A 20,608-nucleotide genomic window follows, 5' to 3' on the forward strand; every position below is an offset into this window, starting at 1 on the left:
ATGTCCTAGGCCTGCACTGATTGATGCTACCTATAGAGTCTACGGCCGGCTTCTTGGCTTCATGCATGACTTGCAAGGTGTTCCTCAAAGCACTCGCAACCTACTTATGAGACACCGTCACAAGGAACTCGGAAATCCTGACCTTTGGAAAGTATTCCATCATCAGCCGGAGTGCCAGCGTCAAACCCTCACCACATCACCCGCTATGCCATCGAACCCAGCCTGCAGATCCGACAGATCATGGGGCAAGACGAGATGGAGTTCCATGATAACGTACCCTAATTCAAGAGGTATCCGCAGCTGCTGCTCGTCCACTCGTCGTCGTTTTGCAGATCCTGTGGATGGGGGGGGGGGGGGGGGCACTGTTTAAGTCCAGGACATGGGCAAATGCAGGGAAATCTTCACTAGCTCAATGAGATCTATGGGACCATGTTTAGAACAACTGCTTGTGATATAGCTCAACTTCTGGTAGACAGAACCTTCCACCTCCATTTATACCCAAGCAGATCATCTCCAATTTAGAAAGGAAGTCCAAATATTAGCTACACACAAGATTTTCACTAGATTCTTAGTGAAGATTTTCACTCTGTTTCTGTTAACTGCGAATTCTTGGCATTTTTTGGTTTCTTTCTCACAAAATATGTATAGATTCCAAATTGACAGCCAATTATAGCTTAATCCATAATCCACGTGGCGTTGAGAAGCTGTGCAAAGAGGCGTTGGCTTGATTTATACGCTTATCCCATAAAGCATTCCAATGTGCCCCAGCACAGGAAAAAGGAATCAAGCACAATCTGTGGAGAGGATGAGCTCAAATGCCTCTCAAGTTTCAAATAGGGTGGGGGGGACCGGGGGGGGGGTATGTCACGGGGTTGCTGGAGACTGCGATGGTGGCTTCAGTCATCGACTCAACACATCAATGGGCAGGTTTATGTACGTCGGTCAATATGCCATGACCAGAAGGGAAAACACAGGCGGCATGTGGGTCAGTGAGTTAGAACGCCATACCTGTGATCAAAAGGTCCCCCAAAGTCAGCAGAGTGACTTCATCATCGGGCCCCAGAGCAAGGCCCTTAATCCCCCTTTACTCCGGGGGGACACTGTCTCACCCTGCTTTCAACCGCACGTCACTTTGCATAGGAGTGTCTGCTGCATAGATTAATTCAAAGTAGGTCAGTGGAAAAGCCCAGTTGGGTCCTGTTTCTTGATATGCTGAAAATGATGAGGGAGTTCTGACTGCCATAGGTAATTGCAAACCTACTCTGTTCAGTTGTGAAGATTCTAATAGGTACTGGCAGGTAAGCATATTGACTGGAGGAAAAGTGGAAAAGTGGAAAAATCTGGCCCAAACGCTTCAGATTCAACTCATTTTTCTGACCAGAAATGTCACACATAAAGGGGTTTTTTGAAAAAATAAGCATATATTCCTTTTTTTGCCAACCTACAACTCTGAAATGATCAATTAGCACTGAAATTATCAATTGAAATGCAACAATTTTTTCAACTGCTTGACCAATAATTTTGGTCGATTTCACCTTCATCTGTTCAACGGAAGCCCACAAAAAAAAAAAAACCCAGCGAACTAGTTACCAAAATACAAGACCTGCAGCAACATCTCACTCTCGCTATCAGAAACCACCTTTTAATGGTGAGGGGGGGGGCGAGGTACCCCAGCAGCCATCTCTCAATAACCATTGAAGCTGACTTTGCCTTCATTTGGTTTTTACGTGTTCCAGATTTCAGTTTTTACCTGTCAGGAGCTCATTCTAACCACAATCATGGCCATAATCTGTACGGATCAATGTAGATGTGGAAAACAAACTTAGGGCCCCACAACAGCAAAACGTGCCATTACCTGGAGGAGTACCGACAGCGAACGATGAGGAGGGAGCAGTGTGATAGGCTGGGGCTCCGGAACCAGCCAATACAGTGGAAGCAACCATGTCGGGGGACTTTACGACTTGGAGGTTGAGGGGGAAGCTGTTGGCCGCAGAGTCGGCGGAGGCGTTCACTGAGGAGGTGCTCTTGGTGAGCTTCAGAGGCGTCTTCTCCCCCTCGGTGTCGGTCCCCGTCTCGTTGCGCTCCTTCATGTCATCCTCGGAGCCTTCCGAGTCGCTTCCGAAGTTGCTTTCGGAGTCTGCACCAGGACACGATCGTCACGTCATCGCACCGTTTGTGATGATTGTGACACTGTGACCATTTTGCTGAGGCAGACTCACCTGAGGGACTGTCGTCAGAATCCTCCTCCTCGTCTTCCTCCTCCTCCTCTTCCTCGTCATCCTCATCCTCGACGGAGTCATCGGAATCCTTGCTGCTGGGGATGTCAGACTCGGTGCCCCGGAAGAGGTCCACCAGGGACTGAACCAGGTGACTCTGGCTTGCCCCTCTACCTGTGGTTATCGATTTGGGGGCCCCGATCTTCCCTTGCGCGTGGGCCAGGCCAGGTGAGGTAGAAGGCCTTGTGGGCACCATGGAGATGGCCACGTGGCTCTTGGCGCCCATGCTCAAGTTGACGGGTGTGGAGAAGGGGGGCACGCCAGCAGCCGCGAGCGGGGGCTTGTCGGGGGTCTTGACCTGGCTGCGGGGTTTGGTGATGAGAGCCAGGGGGACTTCCTGAATGGCGCTTTGGATAACACCGTTCGGGTGATGGTGTCCGAGGAGGGTACTGGAGAGGAACAGGTTGGAGTGGCTTCCATGTTGGGGGGCCAGTTTGTGGCTGCTTGGGGCCTCAGGGGAGAGTTTGGGAGGGGGCAGCGATGACAATGATGATAACGGTACCGATGCGACCTTCTTCTGGGTCTTGTAGGACTCCTGCTGCTTTTTCAGATGCACTGGGAATGTCGTCTTGAAATGCTCCTGGGAATGAAATGGCTGAAGTGGAAAGAAAAAAAGAAAAGGAGAAAATGGAAGAAAAAAAAATATAATTACATTACCTGTCATTTTACATTAATGCAGATGGGGAAAGCAGGTGGTAAAGTACAATACCAAGTAATTATGTCCAATTATTAACCAGAAATTGACTACAAAAGTAAAATAATAAATTCCAGACTCGAATTAACCAATACTGCATAAATTAGTTTATCTATGCAGTATATATTAAAACTCGGATAATGACATTACATATAATTCCTATAGTTAATGAACAAAACAGTCATGAACTTAGGAGCTGAAGATCTTACGGACTATGCAGCTAAAAGAAAATATCTGGGTTTACGAGACTAGAATTAAGTGTTTATTAAAAAAAATCCTTATTAAATACAAAATAAAATAATATTAAATATCAGAATCACACTGTTAATACTGTTCATTGTGATGATTATGCACACAATTAAACTTGGACCTGCCCAATCCTGCAAGAATAAAATTAGCGGTGATGCTCATGGGGGGGGGGGGGGGGGTTGCTTTTATTTCCTTTTTGATAACTAGATTCCCGAGGCTTCACCAGAGATAACCGCTCGTCTGCTTGGGTGCAGTAATTATAATAACAGTGAACGCACTGTCACCTCCGCTGGTGTACCCAGCCAGAGAACGGCATCAACACCGTCAAGTGGCAGACGGGGGACCCTCCAGACGGCTCGCTCCGCATCGAGAAATCTGACTGACCTTTTAAGATTTGTGTGTCAGAAAAAATGAAGGCGCAGAGTAAGTCGTTAAAGACATAAAATATAAAAAGACAACAGCGAACTGTGAAAATATGCAAAGAGGGACTCCGTGAGCTGCAATAACTAAATTATAAATACTAATTTTTTTTCGACACAATAATTAAGATCCATGCAGGGTTTCCATTTGCATAAATTCAGCTCATCAAAATGGCAGACGAGATTTTTAAATTCTCATCGCTGTGATCCTGCATCTCTCTCTTCCTTTATTACGGAATCACTGCATGGCACTGCATTATTCGTAATGTTGAACTGTAAACGGACGGACATTTCATTTAGGCAACCCTATTGTATTTCACTTGTGACATCAGAGGAAAACATTTGCCACAGTGGTCTAATCAAATTATAAACTGAATTTTCTCAGAGGAAGGCAAAGAAACATTATTTATATTGATTTAACCAAAAATGTTCAGTATTTACTCTTAGTTTGAAGTATATTTTAAACGGATATGAAGAGCTATTAATCTACAAAGGTTTTAAGTTCTCGTATTTAATACGGGTTACTGCTGTAACGCCCATCACGATGACAAGTCAAACCGTGTAATTTTGATATTCTACAATTAATTAGAACCAGCATAAATCATTAAAAAGCAGACCAATGTCACAAATAAACAAGAACCAAATTTAATCTGTAAAATATGGAGTGGCAATTTAATGTCGTTTCATTTTATATTTGACTGTACCGTTACACGGGGGTAGACAGGAATCCTTGTGTGTGTGTGTGTATTATATGATATTATATTATATTACATATATACACACCAGCTCACACATCCCACCCCCACACACACACACGCACACACTTTTCAATTTTATTGTCCCTTTATTGAGATGAGAAGGGCTGATGAATTTTTTTCCCTTATCATAGTAACTGGTATTATTAAACACATTTGCTATATTTTAATATTTTAGGCATGAAAAGAGCTTAATTTTGTTGACATGCCTAGATGCAATGACACACAAACGGCTGATGGGAGCCACATACCTGCTTTAGTCTGAATTCACTGATCTGTGAAGTTGAGTCTTCCATGAGGTTCCTTGGAGTCATCTTCATACCATCGGGGGAAAGAGTTGGTGGCTTTGGGGAGGGGGCCAGTGATTTGAGTTTGGGAGGGGGGGGAGAGAGATAGAGGCCTGGGCGAACTGGAAAGAGAGAGGGGCTTGGGCGAACTGGAGAGGGAGATGGGCTTGGGGGAGGCCCTGAGTGAGAGGGGCTTTGGGGAGGACCTGAGTGGGAGGGGCTTTGGGGAGGACCTGAGTGGGAGGGGCTTTGGGGATGACCTGAGTGGGAGGGGCTTTGGGGATGACCTGAGTGGGAGGGGCTTTGGGGAGGCCGTGAGTGGGAGGGGCTTTGGGGAGGCCGTGAGTGGGAGGGGCTTTGGGGAGGCCGTGAGTGGGATCGGCTTTGGGGAGGCCGTGAGTGGGAGGGGCTTTGGGGAGACCGTGAGTGGGAGGGGCTTTGGGGAGACCGTGAGTGGGAGGGGCTTGGGGGAGGATGTGAGTGGGAGTGGCTTGGGGGAGGATGTGAGTGGGAGGGGCTTAGGAGAGGGGTCCAAGGGCTGGGGCGAGGGCTCCTGGCGTGGCTGTGTGACCAAGGCCAGGGGCTTGATGCTGGCCGCCAGCCCAGTAGCTTGGATGACACTCATGTGTGGCTTACTGGCCTCCTCTCTGGAGCCGGGGCTTTGGAAGACCAGCGGACTGGATGATGCCAAGGCCGAAGACTGGATCGAGGGTGGAGGTGAGAAGTGGCTGGGGACCAGGGCCTCGATGGGGAAGCCCCGGGCAAGGCTGCTCTTGTTTGCCTGGGACTCCCGGTCCTCAGCAGGCCTGGGGATATCCTTCTTACCCTCAGAAATCCCAACCTGAGTGGGGAGGGGGGGGCACATGGAAATGAAATAAACAGTCAGCTCTGTCTAAAACTAGGATAAAGGAAACAGGGTTATTGGACTAGGCACTGTACTACCTGCAAGAGCATTTATGCGGCAAGAATTACTCTTTGGCAGTAAGGTTCTCAATTAAGACATTTTACCTTTTCATTATTTTGCCTTTTAATTATGGTTGGGACAAAAAAACGTACAAAAAATTAGATAAATAACATTTCATTTAGGAATTCTATCCCAAACTCCCCCCCCAAAAGCATCAAATTCCTGGTTCACCTTTACCTTCCTCTTCACCCTCTTCTCCCTCTCAGAATCTGAGTCCTCGCTTTCATTGCTCTGATCTTCGTCATCCTCGTCCTCATCGTCATCCTCTTCCAGGTCCTCGGAGTCGCTGCTGCTCACCCCTTCGCTCGAGGTGTCCGAGGAGGTTCCCGACTCGCTGTCACTGTTGCTAGAGCTCTCTGCCGCTTTCTTGTGGAGTTTCTGCAACAGGAATTTAAAAAAATAAATGAATAAAAATACTCAGAATGGAGACAGAGACAGGCTGAGGCCCTGGGCTATGCAAACCGCACTGGCGTCAGATGTCTGGAGCTCAGATATCCTGCCGGTTACTCAATGGTGAGGACATTTTCACACACCTTAGGTACACCCTTGGGTGTTCCAGCCTGCAACCTATGAAACTCAATCTGTAAATAAACTCCATCCCCAGATTAGTGCGCAAAGGCATAGAAAGAATCCAGTCTTACCCAGGACATCACATCTGAAAGACTGTTAATTGGCAATAAATAACTAGTTTAGGATCACCAAGGTACTTGACAAAGTTAAAAGCTGGCATATAAGTGACACATGAAAGGACCTCAGTTCTGGTCCTCGTAGGCCGTCTTTGGACATTGCCTGCCTGAAATGCCAGCTCACCTTGTCTTTAGATTTCTGACTGGGCTTCTGACCGGCGCTCTCTTTAGACAACTGGATGCCCTCTGCGCTGCCTTTGCGGGTCCTGCCTCCAGAGTTAGTGGTCTTGGGCCGCTCGGGGGCTGCCTGTGGCAGAGGTGTGGCAGGGGCGGAGCTCCCCCCAGAGGAAGGGGTGGCGCCATTGCCGTTCACCGCTCCGTTCACCCCTGTGTTTGGCATGGATGCAAAACCGGGATCATAAGACACTAAGACAAAATACACTATGACCAAAAGTCTGAACATGAATAAAGACAAAAACACGAATAAATATGGAATTGTGGGAGGTTTCTGAACAAATCTAGCATAGAATGAGCATCAACAGTCCACATCTTAACAGTAAAAGCCCACCAGCTGCTTCCTCTTCTGATTAATTAGATCCTATAAGTCACTCGCCTCCATGGCTAATTAACTGCATTCAACGTGCCGACGTTTTGGCCGCAAGAGTTCCGCTGGTTTGTTAGAGCCACGCACCTTTGGGTGTGTCCCGTCCGTTCTTGCTGGGGGTCCGTGACTGGAAGGTGCCGTCGTGGTTCTGCACCGAGGGAGTGAACATGGGGGGCAGGCCAAGCAGAGGGGGGAAGAAAGCGGCCGCGCTCCGCCGGTGAGCCTCTGACGCTCGCCACCAGTCCGCTGCTAGGGGCAACAGAGGGGCAGACTGCATGAGCGGATCTACTGCGCCACCTGGTGGCTCCATACAACGCCAGGCGACGTCTGAACTGCGCTCCTCAAATGCCTGCTTCAAGATAATTAATACATACAACAATACAACCACTCATTTAGCCATAATAATTTAAGTAATGATCTGATGAGGGCTAATAAATAATGTATCTTATACAGCAGAATGAAATACAGTAACATGAAAAATAAATATATACACACATATGCGTTTAACCAATGGGACACTGGATACATTTTTTTCTCTGGCCTATATCTATACAAATCTATGTGTTTTATTGTATAATTTATATTAAAACATGAGCAACAGTGATAATGCTAAAAAAAAGTCTGGTTTCCTATAATCTCAAATGGTTGTCCACTATGAATTCAAGAACTCTTTTCACAAGAACTCTTTATATATAAAACATTGGAGAGTGACTGTTTGGTAACCTGCTTCAATTCTGCCCAAATCAATGTGCAGTCAGAAAAGAGTGTGATCAATAATATCCATCTTCACTCTCACAATTTCACTCTTTGAATATAACCAAAATTTCTTGTCTTTATAATATAGTACTTTGAGGGGAAAATGTATATATTTACTTATAATATCCCATTTAATGGACATAAATACACAATGTCAAATAAACATCTAACATAGGATAGTCCAAAGCAGCGGTGTTTTGATGCATAGCATGCATAGCATGCATAACTGCCATTCCTTAAAATACTGCTGGCTGCTCTACTGTACGATACCCGACAGCACAGTTCACTGCGAATGGTAAAAACTGGGTAAATTCATGATAACCAACATTAAAATGAATGAATATATAAATATATTCACTGTGGTTCAGGGCTATTTTTTCCACTGATTGGAAAAAATTGTGGAAATTGTGGACATCCTCAACACTGCAAAATTCAAAGTATTCATAGATACTCAAAGATATTCTAAGTATTCACAGATACCGTAGTCACCCTCGAACAAGCTGCTAATTAACTGGCCGGTTCATTATTGTAGCCCAGCCCACTCCGGTCCTTCCTGCAGCGGTTAAGAGCACACTCACTTTCACCCACCCACATGCCGCCCCCCCTGCTTACCTGGAAAGGCTCCCAGCTGGGGGTGAGCAGCCAGGGCAGCGGGTACACCCAGTGTGCCCAGGCCTCCAAATTCAGACCGCCCTGAGCTGTTAGTGTGAAGGCCAAAGGCTGGATGGTTCACCATGGGGAAGGCACTTGGGACAGAGGAGAGGCCAAAGGACTGATCACTGGCTGCCCGGAACAAACGCCCTGGAGGAAGCAGGAAAAAACAAATAAAAACAGTGGGAGTGTTACTTAAAGGTGAGGGACACCGTGTAGCTAAAACGGCTCGTCTAAATAATTCATCTACACGTATGTTAAAGTTTAATATCATAACATCTCCCTATCGATTTTACAACCTCTGGTTAGCAAGGGAATCTTTTATGCATTATCAATAAAGACATTAGCTGTTAGTTAGGCATTCCTCCCATTCCGCCTGATCTGCTTAAACACATCTTGTGCAAATACGAAGCAGATTTGGGAATCTGGGATATCACTCACTGGGAATTCATCATGCATTTTTTACGAGCCTTACTCTTGTCGGCGCTTAAACGCAGGAAAATCTGAGTACAAACACTCCTTCGCTGGTGCAGTTTGCAAGAGGTTATTTCGATTAGCCAAGAAAAGGACCATTAGAGGCAGGACAGCTTATTCAGACATAAAGGGTCAACATTGAGTTCTTTGCTTGTATTTACAACCTCGCCATGGGTAATACTGGAATCGCAATCAGAAAACATAAGTTAACGTGATTCCGGTGAAAGACTCAAATAATCCCGAGGCTGGTCCTTAAATAAGCCTTTAACCCCAATTGCTCCAGGGTCCCACTTCCTAGACTGTCACAGTAATCATTATAGGTTTTTGTTTTCTTTTTAATTTTAATATTAAAAAGTGTATTTTGGTATGACAAAGTATATTGCCCTCTCCTTCATCCTTCCGTGTTCCATGGTTGAAAGAACCTGTTTCATACAAATTCTAATCACTGCTTGGAAGTGAGAATCCTAGCGTGCCAACTGTATGGCGGGATGTGGAGGCGCCTGAGGAGGTCACACAGCCCCACAACGAGTTTTCAAAACCTGGCAGTGGGCGGGGGGGGAGGGGGGGGGGGGGTTTATCAAACGTCGAGTGCTACAGTGTTAATCAATGCATACAGACAATAAGCACGCAAGACATAGTCCAAGCATTTCCATTTGCCATATCTTAAAGTGATATCTGTTTACTTTGTTCAAGCATATTTGTCTAGTTTATCCCCCTCCCCACCAAGGCTTGGCAAGACTGCAGAGTATTGGGGGGGTGGGGGGAGCAAAATTTTAAAGCAGTCAGATTACAAAGGCCCAGGTGATAGAAGCGCTTAGCTACCTGACAATGTACCTCCTTCTGATGCTGGTATCTGGCTTCAAAATAACACATAGTGGGAAAGCGAGGGAGAGCCTCCCTCTGGCATTTCCATCTTACAGCCAGACACTGGCCTTTCTGTGGTAGCCTTTGATGGAGCGCACTACAAATACATGCAATTTTCACATTTAGCTGTCCAGAAGTAAATATACTATCCTGGAGTTATGATCATTTAATGTGACTGATGGAAACAAACATGTATTCCGAAATACTAACAAACTGTTAGCTGGTTGTACATTAATTGTCTTCATTCTCGTCATTTCTCTTCATTTTACAATGTAACAAAACCCATTAACTACTTATGAAATAAAACATTGTATGCCTATAAAATGTACTGGATTCCTTGTTTAAAAAAATTCTTGGGCTCTATTCTGATATACTGAGGGACTGTAATCGGATCTGGAAATCACCTTTTCGGCGTTTCAATATATCAGAATTTATATGTATATAAAATCAATTAATGCAAACGAACAATGAACAATGCATTGCTGCCAAATTCGGCGCATTTCCCAATCGAATACTGCACGTTATTCAGACAATGCACACCTTCGGTTGCATTTGTCGGGAAAGTGAATACCAAGCAAAATGAGAATCATTTCAAATCCTGCCCTGACCACGAGCATCTCCGCAGAGGCCCAGAATTTGTAAAGGCCGATATCTTTTTGCTTATGAAGCTGTTCATTTCAAACCCTGGAGGACCAACTACAAGTAACTGGCATGAAAGGAGCGGGAGAGAAAAGGAGGCGGGAGGAATGGAGTCCCTGATTGTCGACAGGAGGGGAAAATTTTCTTCAAGAGATACAAAGACTCTTCATTGTGCTGGCTTCATGCCCGTTTACATACAAAATGGAAAATCTACACTTTGAATCTAATTATAATAAGCTGAATATTTAGAGGCTGGTCCCTCAAAGTCGGCCCGTCGATACAGAGATAAACGAGTGAAAGTATTACCCAAAAGGCCAGCTTCTGTTTCCATAGCACTGTTGCCCAAGTAACAAGGAATGACATCTGCAAGTGCCTTTTTAATATTAATGCATTTCAAGCCGCAGAATAATTAAATCAGACTTTCAAAAAACAGCAGCATAAATAGAGGATAACATGATACTTCCTGTACCTCACAATCGAACATTTGCCCTCAAAGTTAATTTTTTTGCAAGGCTGTATGTTGCAGGTAAAGGGTGTCATCACAGCCAAATGGGCGGATGTATTAATGAAACTGTACTGGCACCAAAACAAATGGGCGAACACACTGAATCAACTTTCTTTATAGCCATTGTACTATATATAGTCTTTGCACAAGCCACTGATCTATCACTTTACGGTGAAGTTGTAAATTTGGGGTCGTATCTGACAATTACAGCATGATTTTTGTTTTGTTAGGCCTGTAAGTGAGTCATCGCAATGACGTTTTACACCCTAGAAATTAAACTGCAGACTGCATAATTATATTACTCCAACACAGGAATTGTATTGACAAAAAATTATACATATTTTAGATTATTAATCCTCTGCATTTCATCTATGTGAAGTGTAACCTTTTTAGATTGAGGTGCACCAGAAATTTCACTGTTTCTGTTCTTGTATCCATTAGTTGCCCAAGATGGAAATGCATCGTACAAAGGAAATTGTTTTAAATTGCTGTTAAATGTTTTAAGGGAAAATTGAAAAATGCAAACTCCAGATGAATACACTTCTAGCTAAGAAAATCAGTGTAGGCTTGCGCCTTATAACGGTGATACAGTATCCTGCAGAATTTTGAAATTGTACTAACATATATTGTGTGACGTGTACCATGGAGAACCCCCCCCCCACCCCCACCCCCCACCCTCTCGCTGAAGTGTCACCAAGATAAAAACTGGAATAGGATATTTTTGAAAACACCGCCAAATAAACTTTACACCGCACTGTAATGTCTCGAAAGGGTTTGGACAACAGACATACAAATTATTGTTGGATTTGACTGCTTTGTAGAAACTATTATTTACTTATAGAAGGTAATGATGTTGAACAAGTCGTTCCGTACAGGGTAATACACTTAAAAACATCAAGACCAAAAAATGTCTCCTTCCCCTTAATTAAAAATGTTTGTATGCTATGGCTTACCATTTTCAGAACTTTAAGACTTAAATTGCAAGGATAATCCCTTCCTATAGGTATTGACCTGCACATCTACATCTGGTGCAGGGATTATTTACATTAACATTTTACACATTTAGCAGAAATTTTGTCCTAAGCGATGTACAAATAGGCAAACAGCACAGTGCAAACATACGGCTGTCAAATGGGCATGAAGTGCGGCTAGGCTGAGCTTCCAGTGCATAAGCAGATGTAAGTGTATACAGAATCGGAGCAGGAGCTACACAACAAGTTCTAACAAAGCCAGAACCTAATAAGGTTATTCAAAGGCCAGAAGACCAACATACAGGCATTCAAGGGATATAAAGAGGCAGCAGGCTAGTGAAGAAATTAATGTTTTATTATTTGTTATTTATTTATTATCATGTTTTACGGTGATTCTAAAACAGGTGAAAATTACCCGTAAAAGGTAAACACATAGCACTTAAAATAATAAATTATGCGTACATGCGGCACTTGTGCTGGACAGGTGGTGTATAAATATGGCACGAGAGCAGAGACGATTGTCCTTGTAAAGTCTATTTATGCTGGATACTTGAATTTGAATTGAATCACAGATAAAACTGTATATATGTTTTTTTTTTTATTAGGCTGTAAGGACCTGAATTTGCCGCTGCACAAACACGAAATGTGCTGGGAAGAAAAATGTGTTTGTATTCCATAGAGTTAAGGTAGCGGTAGGGAATGATTCAATCACTGAAGCGAAACTGGGAAGCGTTATAAACATCTGAGTGGGAGTATTTATATGATGCTGTTCAAAAGGGGGAAATATCAGAGGAGGAATAACTCAATCTGCTTTACTTTTAAATCTTCAATATAACCCCCGAGTCGGCAGCGTTCCTTGGCATTTAATTCAGCGGCAAAAACCGAAAACAGCTTATCTAGAAAAATCAGAGAACACGTACAGAGCGCGGGCTAAAATGCATAATGCATGAGAGCGGCGCTAATGGGTTATTCATTGTGTGAGGGGGGATACAGGATATGTTTTTTGGCTTTCCGTATCATAAAAGGGACGGGATGAGAAGGAAAGGAGGGGGGAGAAATAAATCAGAGTTTGGAAATTTGCATGTTATTTTCTGGTCAGGGTAATCTGACGGCTGACGCTCGAGCGGCGCTCGCCGCATAATGGCTCCGGCCACGATTAGTATTCCGGAAAAACGGCGGACATTAGCGGCCACGCGCTTGACGGGGCCCGGGAAGCCGTCGGGAGACATCTGCGAGGGCGCACGTCTTACAAAGGGGGCTTTCGCTCTCTCGCTTCCCTTTTTTAATTGTTTAGTATTCATTAATGCGACAGCTTTTCAATTTCCACCCCCAGCTGTCAGAAAAGTGGGACGAAGGTGCGTTCTCGGGCCGAGTCGTACCCACGTAATTAACACCAGGAAGATGCTTCTGCGAGTCTCAAAAATGACAATTTAACCAAAATATTTTTTTTACCTGAGAGCTCGGCTAAGAGAGGAGAGTAACGAAAATGAACATCTTCGATTATCTATACCCCATTGGTATTTTATTGTGAAAAGCCAACAAAATACATAAATATATTTATCATTTCTACGACAGGAGAGTATTTCTGGGTCTTTCTCTGGAGATGCTGATTCTGAGGATGCTCTCAGTCTGCTTACAAATCTTGGGTCAGGACAAGGCCTGCTTAATATCACATGAGGGTCCGTGGGCCACAAGTGTGAGAAGCTGAGGGGGGTGGGGGGGCATTGTCCTTACCGCAGGTGTTGAGGGGGGAGCCGAGGGCGGGGGCCAGGCTGGGCTTGGAGGAGGGGGCCAGGGAGGAGGCAGCGGCGGCGGGGGGGACGCTGTGCATGGAGGGTGGAGGCCGCTCCCCTGGCTCCATATCTGTCAAACACAATCCAATCAGAGCGCTTAGTAACGAGAAAAAGAAAACAGGAAAACACACGCACACCCCACTGAGAATCACGCTTCATGTCTGGATTACCACTGCAAGATCGCGGCACGTAACGTTAGCCATTTGCCTTAAAACACACAAACTGGATGCAACTTTCTGCAAAGACAATATGCTAAAAACATGGGGGTTTCAGGAAGACGAAAGACACCAAGTGCGATGAAGCGACTGTAGAGAAAATGGGCCGGACACCAAACACGCCAAACCGGGGCCAGGCCTGTGCAGCCTGCAGTGACAGTGACCAGTCCTGGTGAATGGACCCCCCCCCCCCCCCCAAAACGGCTGTTCAGCACTCAGATTAAGCCCCAAAATGACTACTTCATTTGCTTCGTTATTTTGATTTTTGAGGCAGTACTCCGCACGCTACTTAAGTTATCCCTCATCTCAGAGTTCACCCAAACCACATCCCAAATCCTAAACAAGGCGCGAAACCCAGATCTTCCTGTACAGCTCCGCTGGCTTTGTTATCGTATCAATATGCCTAAACAATCTCTAAACCTCCCCCACAACTGCCCTCTGCAGCAGGAGCTGATTAAATCTGGGAGACGGAACCGTCCCGTGAATATCAAGTATCAGCTCCCACCAGGCAGAATATGCACTAGGAGCGGCCAGTCTCCTCCCTGCGGATGAGGTCCGGACCGATTGGACCTGAGCTGAAGTCGTGCTGTTGCCACCAATCAGATGATGCCATGTCAGAGAGGCAACATCTGCTAGACAACGTACAGGTGCTAAAGTAATCAGAAAAAAACAGTAAATATATAAAACAAAGACACATGCAAGGCACAGAAAATGTGTACACATGCACAAAAACATCTCTGCACACCTTGACAATTCACGAGGATTTCTCAACAGGCCGCACATCGCTGTCTTGCACTGCGTTAAGTCATGAGGAAATTATTTCTCTTGAGCAACTTATTTTCACTCCATTTGAAATCAAATCTGTTTTTTTTTCTCAGCTCCGCAGTTATCTCCCTCTCAAAAAGGAAAAAAATACCCCCCCAGTAGCTGGGAGGGATGTGGAAATAAATAGGTGCTTTCAGACATATTTCAGAAACCCAGAAGGGCCTCAAGAAATAAATTTGACTAGGGGGAAAATCACACACAACAGTAAATTACAATAATAATGCATTTCGGTATTTAAGAAGCCGATTGGCTTAATTATCAGGAATTAAAATGGGTTTACCATCAGAATTAGCTTGATTGTAACGGTAATTAACATCACGGCACAGTAGTAGCTATACCGCGTGATGTATAATCTTCGCACGCGATTAAATTAATTTGACTTGGATGTGCAACCAATCTTGAGTCACTGACAGCATGCGGGGTGCGGAACACGCAGTGGAGCCATTACAAACAGTGGTCTGCGGGGGGGGGGAGCATGCTAATGGGGTAGGAATGATTTATAGGGCATGTGAGTCCACCGGAATCAAAGTCACGGCAACAAATATTACTAAACACAACAGCACAATGCAGCTGCCATGCAGTAAAAAGAACCCCCCCCCGAAGAAAAAAACTGTCAATATTAGGATCTGTGTTTTTTCCAGCAATGTGGCAGCGTGTTACACACCTGAAATGCCACTGATTACTTAAATGCCAAGGGATATTATGTGGCTGCTTATGGGATAAATGTCACTCCTCTGCCTCCGTATCCTGTGCTTGGCTCGGAGATCTTTTATCATCTTATTTTTGTTGTATTCCGAGTGGGGGCCGGCTTGGCTTCCTTATTATCCGCCTCTGTAACAGATGGCCGATGCCGACAGCGATAATCCCGCAACAGAGTCATCAGCACGGATCAGCAGTAATCAGGGTGCAGACACAATGTCTTTTTCGACTAATGGAAGGCGTATTATATGGGGGGGTCGTGACCCCATTCACGTGACCCCCCCCTCCCCAAACACATTACCCGGCTGGGCCTGCTTACACCCATGTACCGACCCACACAGGTACCAATGTGCAGATCTAATTTTCTCTATACAGACGCTTGTAACTTGAAAAACATAATTTAAGGGCTTACGGAAGTACAAAGAGCTAGGATGGTGGGAGTACGCACGCTACGCTGCTGCGCGGCGGGAGTAGCGGCCAGGAGTCGTGCTAGACGAAATTGGCGAAAAAAATTGATGTTGCTGACAGGAAACGGGAGGCCAATGAAAACAATTTGTTCATACGTCTGAAAGTTCGTAAGTTGAACGATAGTAAGCATAGGAGCGTCTGTACATGAGTATTTGTGTTCAAACGAAAACATGAAATATCCAGATAAGTGAACAAAACCACAAAAATGAAACACACTCACCCCCCCCCCCCCCCAAAATGAAGAGGAGATGCAGTGCTAACATGTGGCTCGGCTATGCCCCCTAATGGCCCCATGATGACCCACACTCAGTCCCCCCTCCCAGATATTTGCACAAGTCAACTTCCTGAAGCGTTGAGTCCGCCGGGAAAGTCACTCAGTACGGTTGCCTGGTGACACCAGCAGCATCCATTTACCTTCACAAATCACCACCCCCCAACTCCACCGCCACCATCCTAATCCCGCTAAACGTAATTAGCAGGGCTTCTGTCGCAAAGGACAAATAACTGCACCACTGCCGGCTTCAGCGATCTGCAGCAGAGGGTTGGAGACATTAATAGAAAGCATGTTCTTAATTAAACATGAGGAAACACAGAGCCATCATGTGCATATTAGCGACCTCTAATGACACGGCGGCAGAGCGGTGAAGCCTGCAGGACAGACAGGCCCACAGTGCTCCAAGGCGGCCCTGTCGCCCAGCTTCTCGGGGATCTCCCAGAAAGCACTAGAATCTGTGACCTCAGACACCGAGATCTGGTGTGACCCACTTGGCGTTCTGCCCTCACCTGGAGACACAGTGTGAAAAAGATAATAACGAAGATGATGATGGTAATGATGATGATCACGATGATGATACTGAAGGCTAGCAGACCGTGACACAGTAAAATTTAATAGGGACAATGCAGACAGTGTGTCCGTAATGCTTTAGAAATTATGTTTAAATTGAGGGAACCAGTTACACCAACTTAGCAAGTCGTGTTTGGTCATTCAATAGGTTTCGATCTCATGTTTATTATCGGACCTGGCTGCAGGGGTGCGGAAAACAGAGAGCGCTTCCATTTTTCGGGTGTTCTTTGGAGGTGCCTGACACGGTGCCTGTTCACTGAAATGCCAACTGACGCCCCAGAAGAAAAGCCCATCTTCTACAATTACCACTTTAGACTGACCCTCCCTGACTCGGGACATTAACAATTAACAAGCCAAATAGTGAGATATCATACAAGTGGGGGGGAGGGGGGGGTGGACAAGAGAAAAGGGGGTTGTGAGGTAAGCAGTGACACTGCGCCCACATACACCAAACAGTTAATGGGATGACTGAGACGGGTTGCGATGAGTGATACTGTGTTTCCACTAATCAGATATCACACATTCCCTTCATTTTTCCAGGTATGGTTACCATTCTTTGTAAACAATGGTATTGATTTTGACACCTTGGTTACGCTACACACCGCGAGAAAAGCAATCCAGCTGGTTCACTTTGGCGTCGGCAGACTGGGGGAGACTTGTCCTGCCTCCTTGAAGCATTTCGACACGGCGGCGACCAGAATTCTGAGAACCGGCAAAACCGATTTTTGGAAGATCGGCCATGTGCCAAACCACAGGCAGACGAACTCATTTCATAGGGTGCCTAATTTTATGCGTTTTTTTCATAATTAACAAAATGTGCTGCAAAAATTCAAACGTTTTCCCCACATTTATAAAATATTGTGATATTTAACACAAGTAAATAAAGTTTTGCCATATACTTGCCCATCTTAAATTCTCAGAGCCTGGATTGTGTGAGTGTCTGTTTAAGTGCTCAGTGACAGACTGGCATCCCATCCAGGGTACACCCCAGCCTCATGTCCTATATCGTCTGAGACAGGTTCCTGCCCCCCCCCCCCAAAAACCAGGATAACTGGTTAGAAGATGGATAGAAGGATGGACAGATGGATGTACTTTTGGCAGTGAAACAGAGCTTTAGATTTACCGGAATTCAGTAATATATAGATGGATAAAGAGCAGTTTAACAGATATCATTAATTAGTAAGTGAATCAACATATGAGGGGCCTTCCCTGGACCGGGTAGGAGATTCATGGGCAAGCTGGTTCAAACTGAAAGGCCTACAAGGACTCACATGAATAGCTGCTAAGAGACCAGGCGTGACACAACAGCTCTACTGAGTTCACACTGAGATAAAAGTGCACACACACGTGGAGAAATGAGTTAGAGAGAAAGAGCAGTGTGACGCGACCGTTTGGCATGGGGCATATGTTTAAGACTTCACAGGAGGAGAATAACTCAGCACAGAGCAGAGAGGTGTAGAAAATTAAGTTAGCATGGATAAAGGGGGAGTTTTGGGCAAGGGGAGGGAGCAATCCGTTTCAAAGAATGAAGTAGTTTAATGTGACAGACATGTGGAGAGCAGGAAGAAGGGTGCAGGGCCCTGGGTGTAGCGTAGGTAACTCAGCCCCAGCAAGGCCTCAGTGCAGACCATGGCGGCCGCGCTAACGGGACTGCCACCTTTCCGGAGCATTGAATGGGAGGCATTACTCAGAAAACATACACCCCCCCCCCCCACCGAGTTTATGCTAGTGGAGCTAGAGGAAAGGCAGAAGCGCTTCGTCTCCGTCCACTGATCCTCTGCCCCATTCGTAAAGCCTCTTTTTTTTTAACACGATGTCAAAAACTGTGATGAAAAGGGGCCACCATTTACGCACGGGATGAGTTTCAGGAGCTGAAAGGCGGGGTCATTTTGCATTAAAAATCTCAGCCACCTTCTCTCAGATCTCATCTTTAGGGCTGTTTCATTCGCTGACGTTGGGATTCGGCCGTTGGATCCACACAACGCCTGCTCCGGCGCAAACTAGAACATCGTGAAATCATTATAGAGTCATTTCCACCTATTGCCTACTGGGGGTCTGATGCATCACTAAAGATATGCAAATAAATATGTTCCTCTGAAGTTCTCATCTTCATCTATTCCTCGCTCACCGAAAACCCAGAAAGGTACGATTTCCAATCATGGGCGTTGGGGTTTTCCTTGCAGAATCTCTCCGGATTCTCCTGAGCTCAACGCCACTCAAGGGTGGGGAACAAACAGGAGGAAACGTTTCAGCCGGCACTGAGAAAGCCGCCGCCCTCCATCTCCTCTCCAGAAGCCAATTTTCTTATTCATTACGGGCGGCGGTGACGGCAAATTCAGATCTGCCCTTAACTGGATATATTTAGAGAACTCCATTATACGGGAAAGCCTGTGAGGAGGGCGCGCATCCTCGTTAATATGCAGCTTTGTGAACGCAGGGGGATGACGGAGCGACAGGCCGCTGCTCGTTAGCGGTAATTACACTCTCCCATACATTACACACATCTTCATCTTTCCTTTTCTTTACTCCTAAGTCATTTGCTCAAGTCCCCAGCTCCAAAGCTATACAATAATTATCAGCTGTTTATAAGAAATAAGTAAGGCCATATTGCAGTGCCCATAGTATCAATGCACACATTCCTCCACCTCCCCCCCCGCCCCCCCCAAAAAAAACAGCTCAGTGAGAATAGTAATTAAAATTCCTGCAAGCATGGCATTGCATTCCATGGTATAAAACTCCTGAAAAGGATAGTCAGGTGCATTACGGCAAAATTATGGTATTTCTGTTTACACACACACACACACACACACACACACACACACACACACACACACACACACAGAGTCATGTAATCATATCTTTGGGGGGACCGCTGTGGCAACCCCACTATCAAGGACACCGCGTGGTCCCAGACACTCGCCACCGCTCATTCATCTCTATGGGAAAAATGCTAATGCTAACTACGACAACCTTAACCCCCACCCTGCCTTAACCATGACAATAAGTAAAAAACAAAATTTTTTGTTTTTTCATTGCAGTCATGGAAATAGAGTTTTCCCAAGAAACTGGTCCCCAATGGGAAAAAATAGGATATTCATCACGGTGTGGGAACATTTGGTCCCCACAAAGTAAAGTATACCTGGACCCCCAGCCCCCAAACATACACACACACACACAACCCTGAACAGGAAAAGTGCTAAGACAACATATGGATGGATGGATGCTTAAAGCATTTTAAAGGGAAAAATATATATACAACATCCGAATTTAATGATCTCAAACCCCATTAGCTATTTCAATATATATGGTTTGTTTATAACAACACTGATATTCAAATAAAATCATCTGTATTGCTTTTAAAGACACACTATAAATTTCAGGACACATTTACCTCCTCAGTGCACTGCAACACTCGAACCCAGCGCAGATTTCTTTCCTACCACCCTTCACAATAACAGAGGAGTCATCAAATTTTCACATGGTTTAAATCAATAGATCTCGCAGATAAATGAGGGATGTTTTTCCCTGCTTGGGTAAAGGAGAGATCGTGGAGACGCGGGGGCTGCGAGCGATGGCCCCAGAGAGAGTGACGGTATGCCCGAGCGGGCTGATTGGGCGTGCCGCGCACAAGACAAAAGGAGAGAAATCAGCCGTTTCTTTCCTCCCTGGGATAACGATGGCTCCAATGAGCATCCAGTGTGCTTGGCTTAACGTACATTCACACCGCGGATGGCCAGAGCATGCTGTGTGACGGCAGGTTCGGTTCAATCTACAGAACCAAATTTATCAACCCGTTCGTTTAAATGAATCGAACATTCGATTAAAAGTGTCGGTTGGGGGCGGGGGGTAAACATGGTGCTGCACTTTTTTCAGTTACTTATATTGAAATTGGATGTTTATTAAAACCTTATTTTTTTATTAAAATACTGGTCATCTCTCTGTCTTTTGAATGTATATCGATAAAATCGTGAGTAGGTTACCTTTCTGCAAAAATATGGTCTAAAATGCTTTCATTAAAGGACAAAAAACA

General features: G+C 45.2%; 1 protein-coding gene across 1 annotated transcript in view; it reads right to left on the reverse strand.

Moving 5' to 3' along the window:
- LOC125751511 (bromodomain adjacent to zinc finger domain protein 2B) overlaps positions 1-20,608 on the reverse strand; it is a 73,910-nt gene that overhangs the window by 18,449 nt on the left and 34,853 nt on the right. Inside the window, 11 exon segments of the mRNA XM_049030389.1 lie at positions 278-335; positions 1,856-2,137; positions 2,220-2,871; positions 4,645-4,776; positions 4,778-4,913; positions 4,968-5,521; positions 5,816-6,022; positions 6,455-6,657; positions 6,962-7,123; positions 8,243-8,431; positions 13,469-13,597. Of these exon segments, the coding sequence (XP_048886346.1) occupies positions 278-335; positions 1,856-2,137; positions 2,220-2,871; positions 4,645-4,776; positions 4,778-4,913; positions 4,968-5,521; positions 5,816-6,022; positions 6,455-6,657; positions 6,962-7,123; positions 8,243-8,431; positions 13,469-13,595 (2,702 nt within the window). The 5' untranslated portion in view covers positions 13,596-13,597.

The sequence above is a fragment of the Brienomyrus brachyistius genome, chromosome 1 (genome assembly GCF_023856365.1).
Source record: "Brienomyrus brachyistius isolate T26 chromosome 1, BBRACH_0.4, whole genome shotgun sequence".
Classification (NCBI taxonomy): Eukaryota; Metazoa; Chordata; class Actinopteri; order Osteoglossiformes; family Mormyridae; genus Brienomyrus; species Brienomyrus brachyistius.